Genomic DNA, 12,157 nt, shown 5'->3' with positions numbered 1-12,157 from the left:
CGATGGTATGCCCCTTATCTTTGTAATAGGTGCAATACAGATTCTAATTTCTCCGAGAGAGATCACCCCCCCATCTTGTTCGGCCATCTGAAGTACGGTTCGTTCTTGATTCGGTCTATGATCTTGTGCACTGGTTCCTTAAATGTCACGTTCACCTCCCCCAGCTGCCATTCCGACTCCTGCATCTTAAATCCTTTCGAGGCCTCGGCTGAAAACTGCTTTGCCAAGGACGATTCACCAAGGGGGCCTTACCCTTACTCTGTAACCTATCATCCTTCAGGCAATTGTATTCCTTAATACGTCTCATGAGTTACCTCATATCCTCAGTAGGCTTCTTCGTTAATGACTCCAGTAGCTCGGAGTCCTCAAGCAGCCCTATCCTAAAAGTACTTACTACAATCTTCTCATTGCCCCCACCGATCTCATTATAAAGTTCCCAGTACCGACCAGCATAATTGCGAAGGGTTTTCCCAAACCCCATCTTCATAGAGAGTAAAACATCCACTGGCTGTGGTACCCGACTACAATTTACAAACTGGACACCGAATTCTTGGATTAACTTGGCGAAATTATGAATGGAACCCTTTCGCAACCCATTAAACCATCTCAAAACAGTGGGATCGAAGCTTGAGGGAAATACCTTGCACATTAGTGCATCCTCGTGAGAGTGCAGGGACATCATGTGAACATAATGGCTGACGTGCTCTACCGGGTCCGTTTTCCCGTCGTAGGTATTGAATGGTGGGCATGTAAATCTACTCGGCATTGGGGCTTGTTCAATGTCTTATGAGAATGGCAACAGGTAGCCCTGTGTAAGGCGCGACTCATTGCATCCATGGCGGCATTATGGGGTCGTCGCTCCTCTGAGGAATCTGAACCTTCGTCTGCATATTCCCATGAACGTGAACAGTCCCGGCATTGATAGGATCCCTGTAAATGTGAACGGTCTCAGCATCGATGGGACTCCCGTGAATGTGAACATTCTTGGCGTCGACGGGAACCTGATTGGTTGGACCCTATCCCATATTGATCTCCCCTAGTATCAGATCTCTCTTCTTGGTTGTCTCGGTTCCTTCTCCGATGTCTACCCCCTACTTCCAACTCCAGATCTCTTACTAATCTACATAACCGCTCAAGTTCCTCATCTCTCTTGTCAAATTGCCCGTGCCCCAAAGCTCTTTATATTGTCCGTTGTGTTTGGTACAACCCCTTTCCAAGGCTGGGCCACTCTTCCTCTTGTTCACGATCCCTATCTTCGCTTCTCTTTTGCCTCCATTCTTGCCAGATGGATCCCCAAAAAGATCCAACCGAACCACTTTTAGCGTAACTCCAAAAACGTCTTCCAGACATTTTCCCGTGCGTGAGTCTCAATCAAACCATGGCTTTGTAGGAGATTCCCACAGACGGCACCAATTGTGCGCACTCAGAATGAGCTTAAAGGGCTAGCTCACTCTTAGGCTCACAATATATTTGTAATGTGGGCTTTGGATTTCCTACTTTGGGTGATTTATTGCCTAGAGACCCAAGATATCTCTCAGATTTCTGTATTATTTTCCTCTCACTCTTATGACTCTATTGTTCTCAGTTCTCAACTTTCTTCAGAGCCCTCTCGAAAACCCTTTCCCCTCCTTAGTTTCTCATATTTATAGCCCAAAATTAGTGGAAGAATCATGATTACTCTTATGGCTAGTAGGAGAGGAGGTCCAATGCCACTAACCCTATATGGGTGTTTAGGTGGGAGTGGGGTGTGGTATGAGTGGCCTTGGAACAGGTTCACACTTCAGCAGAGTTGTTCGACAGTGGTACGCCCTGAGACATTGCTGGGCAGCTGAGGGATGTTACCCCCGGGCGGTTGTCTCTTTGCTCGGGGAGTGGTTCACCGAGTGTGATTTAGGTGACGCAAAGTAGCATGTGCTAATGAAGATCGTTTGCCCAATGGGCTTTAGGGTGGCCTAAGGCCCGAACCAAGGGGCAATACGAACTAAATGTCAGGATGGAGCTCAACACCCAAATGGGCCTGGATATCACGGCAACTCAAGGCCCAAATAGGCCTGCGTATCGTAGTGCCATACAGTACCAATCAAGTATTATTAATTAATTATGAATATCATATTGTCTAAATAACTAGGAAAATGGAAATTTAAACTATGATTCTCACATATGAAAGTTCTACAATATCACCAAAATACAATATCACTAAAATACAATGCCTAAATATCTATATGTTTCAATTTGTATGTTTTTACTTACTCTGCTTCTTTTATTTTATTTGCTAACTATTCTAACTGACAAAGTCAATAGTACTTTTTCTTTTGTTTTATTTGAGTTGATGTTTTTCTTTTTTGTTTTATTAGAAGAAGGTTGTAAATTCATTAATTAAAAGTCAAATCGACTAGAATTTCAGTAATAAAGTGTGGAGGAACATAATCTATCCATACCGAAAGAAAATCTAATAATAATAATAATAATAAGGTTTTTGCTAAAATTTTTGCATTGTCAATCAAATGTCTAAAAGAAGCAAAAGAAGATCATTCCTCTTTTAGACAATTTATAATTACCTCCGAGTCACCTTTTTGTTTTATTTGAGTTTAAATTTTGGAATGAAATATGTTAGGTTCTAAATATTTAAAATTAAATGTTTAGGTTTTAATTTTATGTATGTTGGCAAACCGAGTATAAAAACATTTCTAGTATAAAATATTTATGCCTTAGAACAATTTTAGACATTGCTCAATTTGATTCAAGTCAAGATGTAAGAACAAGTAAGCTACAAAAGGAAGAATTCAGAATTTTCCTTGCTCGACCAATCGAGAGAGACCTTCGACCAATTGAATTGTGCGATTTCTACAGATTTTAAATAAAGCCCAAACGCTTGCAGAATGTTTAGAGTTTGAGTCCAACACTACTAAGTATAAAAGCAAAACCCTAATACACATTTACAAAGACTTGTGAGTTATTCTTGTGAGATCTGAGAGGTTCTGTAATCTTTTAAGTCAACAAACATCTTTCGAAGATTAGATTAATATTGCTTGAACTGGTGGGGATAAGTTGCAACATAGAAGATCAACTACTGCTTATGATCTAAACCTTTGAGCAGGATCTCAAAGTCACAAATTTGAGCACCTATATGCAACAAATTCAAATAGAATAGTTTGTGGATTCGGAACTACGTGTGGTCATGTGAGTAAGTACTACAAGAGGTAGCATTATATTTAGGTAAAAAATCTATTGTAAACACTTTCGTTCTATTTAGTGAATTTGTTGTCTTATGGATTGTTTAAGTTAAATTCTCCTCAAGTTTTTTACCTTAAAAATGGATGGTTTCATTAGTTTTTCTAGGTCATCACATTGCTTGTCTTCTTTACCTTTCCGCTATTCTAATATGATTGTCATTATTTAACCTAGATTTGCATAATAAACCTAAGTAACAACTTGATTAATAAATTAAGTTAAACAATCTGAGGTTACAGGGGTCTAAATATACAAACAAAATATTATAAGCTCGAATGTTTTTTTTTTAAATCTAGAAACAATGTATTAAATTATATTTTGTTTATACTTTTCTTAGAATGTTAGATTTTCAAGATGGACAAACAAATTAAAGTGAGGCAGTACATATATAAGGAAGTATAAGCAGCATATATAATTAATTGTGTATCCTTCAATGCTTAAAAAACGAACAAATTAATTTTGGAAAAATCAACCTCTTGATCTTCAAAATGTTTTTTTCTCCTTTTATGTAGTAAGCAAATGAAGACACTTTAGGGCCAGGGGGCCATGACCTGCCAGAATATTTTAAAATTTCTTACACAGAAATTGAATATATATATATATATATAATTTTATTAAATATTTATACTTATGGCCTCCAAAACCCAATTAAATTATTATGTATCTATAAATAAATTATTTTGTTAAATTATATATTTTTTATAAGAAATTATACGGTTTCTTGTTTTTCTTTGAATAGAGTTATTACATTTATTGCTAGATAAGGAATACAACATTAAATTGTTTTAAAAGTACAACAAATTACTTATTTGTCTGTAAACAAAATTTTCTTATAAGTAAAAATAAATAAATAAATAAATAAAAATACACTTATATAGGTAACTAACTCGAGAAATTTTAGTCAGTATCCATGCTTGGGTGCGGTTGCAATTTTGAAAATGATCTAAAAAATATTTTTCTTCATTAATATGATATAATGTGTGGGAAGATATAATTATTTTGAGATAGTATAATTTGTTCCCTCTAAAAATTAAACAGTTTCTAAAAGTAATTTTTATCTTTCTATTTTTATAAATATTAATTTTTTTTTGATGTTTTTGATTAATTTTATTCTTATTTAAAGTTTTCTATATTCTTCTAAATATTATTATTATGCACTCTATTTTTCTAATTTCTGCTGGTATAATTAGTTAATTACAACTAAAATTTTTAAGTTTCAAATTTCTTATTCTTCGAAGTGGATCAAAAAAGACTAAATGAACCAATGTAGACTGAATGGACCCAACAAAATCAAATGGACCGAATCAAACAAAATAGACTGATTTGGATGGAAATAGACCAAATTGACTAAAATTAACTAAAATGGTACACTGATGTGGTTCTGTAAAAGCATATCAACACTATATTTTTTAGCATCTTTTAAAATTTATGACAAAGAATTGAATAATTTGACCATAATTTAACAAAATAAATGAATTAGGCAGGACTTATTGTGTGTGAATTTTCAAATTAGTTATAGCATTTGAAGAGTTCACTAGTAGAAAATTCTTTACTTCTTTAATCTTAAATGATGCATGAGTTAATTTGCTACTTCGTACTAGTGTATAATTATTACTGGTTTTAGAGTATAAATAATCTTAAAGATACAAACAATTTTACAAATTATTGATGTAGTGAGTGATTATTGGTAAATGAAAAAGTGATATTAATGGTGAGCCGAAATGAAAATCAATAAAAGGTTGGCTGTATCAACATTTTGTAAAAATGTTGTAAAATAGTTTGTACTTATAGCATTGCTCTTAGAATATTTGAAGTATGTAAATCTTGAACACAATTGAATATACTCATCATAATGTGTTGCTGCATAACATCACGTAGTAGCAGCTCAGACCGCCAACAGAAAGGCTGGTAGTATAGTCCTCAAAATTATTCAACGTGGTTACTTCAATAAATAATCTTTTCTCAAAACTGATATAAAGAACACTAGTTACTTTGATCAAACCTCAGCGAGGATGTAATACAGTAATTGAAGCATCATTTGTTGAGGCTAGCAAAATAGATTGATCTGACTGCGAATCTGGTTCAACGTTGCTGTGTATAAAAAAGGCAGGTCGTGAAGGTACTGATAAGCTGATAGAGTTGCTATTAAGCATTAGAACGACTGAAGCCATGGTTGGTCTATCAGCTGCATTTTCTTGAACACATAATAATCCAATGTGAATGCACCGGATTATTTCCGTTGTTGAACCAACCCCTAATGTGGGGTCTATAATGTTTGAAGCTGTCATGTTCCTCCAATTTGTCCATGCCTGCAAAATGATTTAAATGGCACACACAAATATTCAGCATATAACTTCTTTTATTTTGTCAGTATCACTGTACAAGTAGAGCTCAGTCTAGGGTAAAAGGAAAATGTATACGAAGATATTGTACTTACATAAGTAAGAAGATCCTCCCCATTTTCTTCGTTACGGAAGTAACCATTTTTTTGTCCGCATATCATTTCAAGAACTAACACGCCAAAACTGAAGACATCAGATTTTACTGAGAAGTGTCCATGATATGCATACTCTGGAGCCATATATCCACTGCATGAGAAAATTAATAACATAACTTTATATACTCACTGCATATGGAAATTAGTAACATTAGTCTAATTTAAATGACAACAAAGCTCTTAAGTCTTAGCACTCATTTTCAAATACTATTAATTTTCTCTAATTTATTGGAGATGGTTCAATATTTTTTGGGACTTGTTTTTACACCGCAACATAATTCTTGTAATTGACAATACAAACATGTAATATTACAATAATTATAAATTTTACTTGCTAGGATATATACTTACTACGTCCCGACGATTCTATTTGTATTGATATGGGTTTGATCTAGTATAACCAATCTTGCCATGCCAAAATCTGCAATTTTGGGATTCATCTCATTATCTAGCAGAACATTACTAGTTTTGAGATCACGATGAATGATGCGAAGTCTAGAATCTTCATGAAGGTAAAGAAGACCTCGAGCAATGCCTTCTATGATTTTGTAACGCCTTTGCCAATCCAAATATGCACGTTTTGCAGGATCTAGATTATTCATTTAAACTATTAGTCTATTGAAAAACGACACATCCAAGTGTATTTGAAAATACGTGCAACCTATAAAATATTATGAATAAATCTAGAATTTATAGAAGAATTGCAACCATACCAAATATAACTTGATCGAGGCTTCCATTTGGCACAAACTCATAAATCAGAAGCCTTTCACATCCTTCCAAGCAGAAACCTCGTAGCTTAACTAAATTCCGATGTTGAAGCTTTGCAACTAACAATATCTCATTCTTAAATTCTAAATCGCCTTGCCCAGAACCCTGGGATAGCCTTTTGACGGCTATTTCTTGTCCATTGGAGAGCCTACCCTATAGACACATTAAAATATTCAATATGCAACCCTTGATAATAATAAAAAATTGTGAATTTAACTTGTTATGGCAAACAATTGATATACTTGACCATATGGAATTGTCAAATTACCTTATAAACAACACCAAATCCGCCTTGCCCAAGTTTATTTGCATCAGAAAAGTTATCTGTAGCAACTCTAATTGTTGGAAAATCGAAATGCAAGGATTCAGTACTGCTAATTTCATCCACTGCTTCACATGTGGAAACGGTCAATACATCAGGATTAGATAAGCAGTTTTTTTTTTTTTTTTTTTTTACCATATGGAATTGTCAAATTACCTTATAAACAACACCAAATCCGCCTTGCCCAAGTTTATTTGCATCAGAAAAGTTATCTGTAGCAACTCTAATTGTTGGAAAATCGAAATGCAAGGATTCAGTACTGCTAATTTCATCCACTGCTTCACATGTGGAAACGGTCAATACATCAGGATTAGATAAGCAGTTTTTTTTTTTTTTTTTTTTGTGTGTGTGTGTGTGTAAAAAAGATTGATGCAATTTAAATTATGTGCAAACGTTCCTATCAAAAAAAAAAAAAAAATTTATTTGCATACGTCATTAATAGACTCGCAAACACTAATTACTGAAGTAATCGTAGAGAACTACTAATGCACAGATAATGTTTTCCAGAGGAATACTAGCTCTTTCAATAGATTATCTTTCTAGAAAATTTGATTTAATGTTAAAACGATGGTTGCTTAAATCTGTTTTGTAGGTACCCCTATTTGTTTTTCTATTATAATAAGCCACACAAGTATCATGAATTCACCACCTCATATTTTATCTATCTCACAAAAGCAAAAGGTGTCATCTTTATTAAATCACCTCAGGATACGAAGATCAAGCCTATCTCTAAATCATGATCACCAAGCTACAAAATAGGAGGAGATATAGATAGCAATCAGAATTGATATTGAATGTTAGTTTGAATGTTATTATTATCTGGTGGCCCAATAATCTGAACTAGAACTCATTGAAAAATACCCCACATTATTTCATGTTCCGTTTTACCTATAAATTTATAGGAAAAATATATGCCTTGAAAATCAATTTTCACTAGTATTGCCTATAAATAAAGCATCATATATGCATATATAAAAACACGCACTTATTGTTTGAATTTATTCTTATATTTTAAAGAAATTATATATTTAAAAATAGGAACAACAAACCAATTTTCAACTTACTTTTAGCTTTCTTTCTTTGCTTCCTCACCCTTAAAGAGATGCAGATGCAGATGATTATTACAACGAGAATGACCACCACCACAACTATGGCGATGATAGTTTTAGATGAGTTACTCCGCTTTCCTGTAAAAATCAGCTATCTATACTCAATAAAACATTCCAAGCTTGAATTTGAAATTAACAATATTAGTGGGAAGAAAAGGTTAAAAATTGAAAACAAATGTTGAAAGCATGAATAATTAATTAGAAATCGACAATTGATATACATTCATTTTCACACCATGTTGAGTTACCAACTTATGATTAAACACAATTAATAGTCTTGTAGCTCAAACAATATTACTTTCACATAGATATATTACTGACACTTTTAACTTATTAGACATCAATTAGTTTAAGTGTGAAATAAAGTAAATGCTTGATTAAAAATATAAGAAACGTTGATGACCTAGAAATATGATAAATATTGTGAGGTGTGAAAAGATATCCCACTTGGACAAGTTGCCACGCTGCACAACTCATCACCATTCCCCACATAACAACCCACTAAGACAAGTAGGGGGGCCTTTTTATTTTTTTATTATACTATTCTTCAGGTCATGGAAGTTGATCATTTTGGCCGCATATGAGCAAGCAGTCCTATCACAATTAACCACAAGATTTTATATCCATGTTAAGGACACTGCAGTGTAAGAGACTCATAAACAAAACCTATCCAGCAAATTTATACTACTTATTATAGACATGTAGTCACACCAATGATCTATCGTTATTTTTGATATATATATATATATATATCTTTTTGGTTTGAAATTTCAGTCAAGAATAATGATCATGAATCTCAGAAGCATAAGCAGAAGCATCAAGCATGTATTCACAAGGAAAAATACTAAAGCTACCGTAGAAATTAACGCCATTAATTATACTTTGGTGGCTATTAAATTTAAAGGTAAACACATGCTCGTAGATGGCAAAAAGCTTAAAGGCTTCCTTTGGTGCAGTGTTTGGAAAAGTCTGAGATGAAAAATGTGAGGGATAGAAAAGTAGAAAGATAAATAGAATAATTCTAGAGACATAATAAATTACATGTCCAATTTCACAACTTGTTTATGATTTGTGCTCTTGTATGTTGGTTGGGAGATTAAAAAAGTCAGATAGTGGAAAATAAATATAAATTTCTTTATTTGGTAGAGAAGAACAATGAGAGCAATAAAAAATTAAAGTTTGTGTAAATTTACATTAGATAAAGAAGAAGATTGGGATAGGACCAAGATGATAGTTTTTTTTTTTTTTTTAAGAAACAAATACACATACAAGATAGAGGAAAAATAAGTTATTTTGACTTAACTATTCAATTTTAGTTAAATTTTCTCCCCCAATTTGGTGGAACCTGGTGAAAAACACTTTTGACTCCATCATTTCCCTCTTGTTTTGAGTGTTTTTTCTCGTTCATCAAATAATGGAAAGCATTACTTTTCCACCCAAAATTTCTATCCTCTTTATTTTCACTGGGAGCCGGAGAAAATCATGAATCAAAAACTGGAATTATATGATAAATTATGATTTATCGTTCCCACACTCCCAGGACTTGTCCATGCAAGTGGTCCTATATTCTAATAAATAAATCTACATTGTCGCTTATATAGTAGCTAATTTCCTTCGCTATGAACTAAAGCATGTGTTTTCGTACAGCAGAACGACTTTCAAACTTTGATTAAATTACTTGAACATACAAAATTATATATACCCCACTTTTTATGAGTAAAAAAATACAGGATTTTTCTTATCTCCCCACTAATAAACAAAACCATTTTTTTTTCTAGCTACTTAATTTCTAAGTATTTTCTCTTACGGAAACTTTCTAAGAATTTCTATTATCTATATTGTTTAAATCATCTTCAATTGTAACATCTACAAAATTTAATTTAAAATCAATAGTACAAAATGAGAGGTGGCACAAAAGATGAGCAAATAACACTTTTCATGAGCAAATTTATCGAGTACCAATTATTACAAATAAAAATTTATGAAGCTACATTAACTTAATGGGTCCTTGCTAATATCTCCCATAATATTGGATTAGCTTATTCCATGAATTAAGTGTTTATTTAGAGAAAGAAATTACATAAAATAAAAAATAAAATAAAAACTATTCAATGCTAATAAATTTTTTTAAAAAAATCATTTAACATATAGATACATTTTTCTATTTAAGAAATAAATGTTTACATAATTAACGTTTCTCACACTTCTAATAAATATATATATATATATATATATTTTTTTTTTAAATATGTGGTCCTAGATTTTTTTTTTCTAATAATTATCTAATGTACAAGATATACTACAATTCAGATGTCCTTTTGGGAAACGTACCTTTTGAAGGCGGAGGAGATAATGACGGTGGAGATTGAACAAGAGTGCTGTCATAGAATTGGTCGGTCTCTATTCTTAAATTGCAGCTAGGTGCAAGAATTCTGAGTCCACTGTTTCCACTACAGCAACCTTGAATATAGTTTTGAGCAACAACTAAGCAATTACTACAATCCATTTCTGACAAATCAGGACTACACTGCATAAGCCCATAGATCGTAAAGTTGTCACTTTTATAGTACGCAGTTCCAACTGCAATCTTGCGAAAAATACCTCCAGCTGAAGCTCTAACTCTCAGGTCATAAAATAAGGGTTCTAATACCGCGTTGAACTCAGTCAAGTTCGAGACATTACCGCTTGTAAGAGCTCGAGTAGGTTTAGTTTCCATAACACCAAATATCGAGTTGTTTGAGTATCGAGCTGTACAATTCATGTACCACATGACACCCTCTTTCTGTGTTGGACACAACTGTAAGAGCTCGTGAGCTGACATGTTGACACAACTACGGCAATCAGTTGGTGAAAGATCAGCTCTACAAAGCCCAGTGGCGTAAACTTTGTTGGTGCCCTCTCCGGCAGTGAAATTGTAGAACCCATAATCGATTTGGGTGTTGGAAGAAAGAGTGGAGATGAGGGTATTAAGGTTTTCTCTAAGGGTACTGTTACTAGTAACGTTACCAGTAGTTGAACACTCATGAAGCACGTAGGGATCTCTCTGCGCATTAATGGTGGGATTAACAAGGATTATGAGAATGGCATAGAAGAAGAAAAGTGATAATCTTGAAGTGCTCATTATTATTGTCACTCTGTATTTTTGCATTAATGGGATATACGGGATTGATTGTATATATGTATGTTAAATGAAGAGTAGATGGTGGTTGTGAAAGTGGTGGCGAGTAAAGGGCTGACAATGAATTTAAAACCATGCCATATGGGATTGATTGTAAAGTAGTAAAGCAAAGCAATAATAATGGAATACATTTTATTTTAAAGTAATGATGAATATATGGGATTGACTTGACTGTATGAACTTCTAGCAGCACGTGGTACAACTTGCTAGATGCAGCTAAATTCGAAGTAGTGAAAGTCTATGGTTATCCGATGAAAGCCAATGGTATTCAAATATTGCCAAATTTCATTAAATGTTTTAATAAGAGGGGCAAGTTGATAAATTTCTAATGAATATTCTTTTCCTTTTTCTGCTTTACTTTTATATTTTTATTATAAATCTAAGCAAGTGGATTTATATTAAGGTGGTTAACAACAGATTTATATTAAGGTAGTGCCGTAGGAATTTGATTGGCTAAATTAATTGATTTGGAAGATTTCATTAACTTTATAATCATTTGACTATTGTTTTCTCATTTTTCTGTTCAAATTACTGATCCGTCAAAGAATTTCAAAGAGGACTTGCTCGTTAGGGTCAATTCTTTGTGGACGTAAAATTAATTGATTTGGAAGATTTTTCATTAACCCTATATATAAAAAGTGTCAATGCCAAAAAAAAACAGTGAATTTTAGTTTATTCAATTCGCACTCTTCCCGCTTTCACTTTTTTTTTTTCTTTTTTTTCTTTTTTTTTTCCTTTTTTTGTGGTAAAATGGCCTATTGAACACGCTTTTTATATTTTATTCTTTTATAAACATATGAGCTACTCTAAAAAAGTAAAATAATAACACAATAAATTGTTACAATATTTTTACAATTGTTAAAGAGTTAATTCCTTCTAGACCAAAATAAAATAAAATAATAAAATATCATATTAGAACTAACTACAACTAAAAATAAAGGCATTGTGGAAAAAAAAATTGCAACATCTATAACATTTTTCACAACACTTTTATAACAAATCATAGGAGGTAAATTGTTATTGGTTTTAATTTAAACTTACCAATAAAA

General features: G+C 33.0%; 1 protein-coding gene across 1 annotated transcript; it reads right to left on the bottom strand.

The window, feature by feature from the left end:
* Positions 1–4,996: 4,996 nt before the first annotated feature.
* Positions 4,997–11,213, bottom strand: LOC111998274 (cysteine-rich receptor-like protein kinase 44). The gene is made up of 7 exons (XM_065767468.1): positions 10,262–11,213; positions 7,871–8,008; positions 6,978–7,096; positions 6,442–6,652; positions 6,080–6,317; positions 5,669–5,819; positions 4,997–5,540 (listed from the first exon to the last, which is right to left on the bottom strand). The coding sequence occupies exons 1-7, from the start codon at positions 11,076–11,078 to the stop codon at positions 5,235–5,237; spliced, it is 1,980 nt and encodes a 659-aa protein (XP_065623540.1). The 5' UTR covers positions 11,079–11,213; the 3' UTR covers positions 4,997–5,234.
* Between the last annotated feature and the right edge of the window lie 944 nt (positions 11,214–12,157).

The sequence above is a fragment of the Quercus suber genome, unplaced genomic scaffold (assembly GCF_002906115.3).
Source record: "Quercus suber isolate HL8 unplaced genomic scaffold, Cork oak 2.0 scaffold_808, whole genome shotgun sequence".
Classification (NCBI taxonomy): Eukaryota; Viridiplantae; Streptophyta; class Magnoliopsida; order Fagales; family Fagaceae; genus Quercus; species Quercus suber.
The sequence above is the reverse complement of the archived record's forward strand: the minus strand, read 5'-3'. Positions and strand labels throughout refer to the sequence as shown.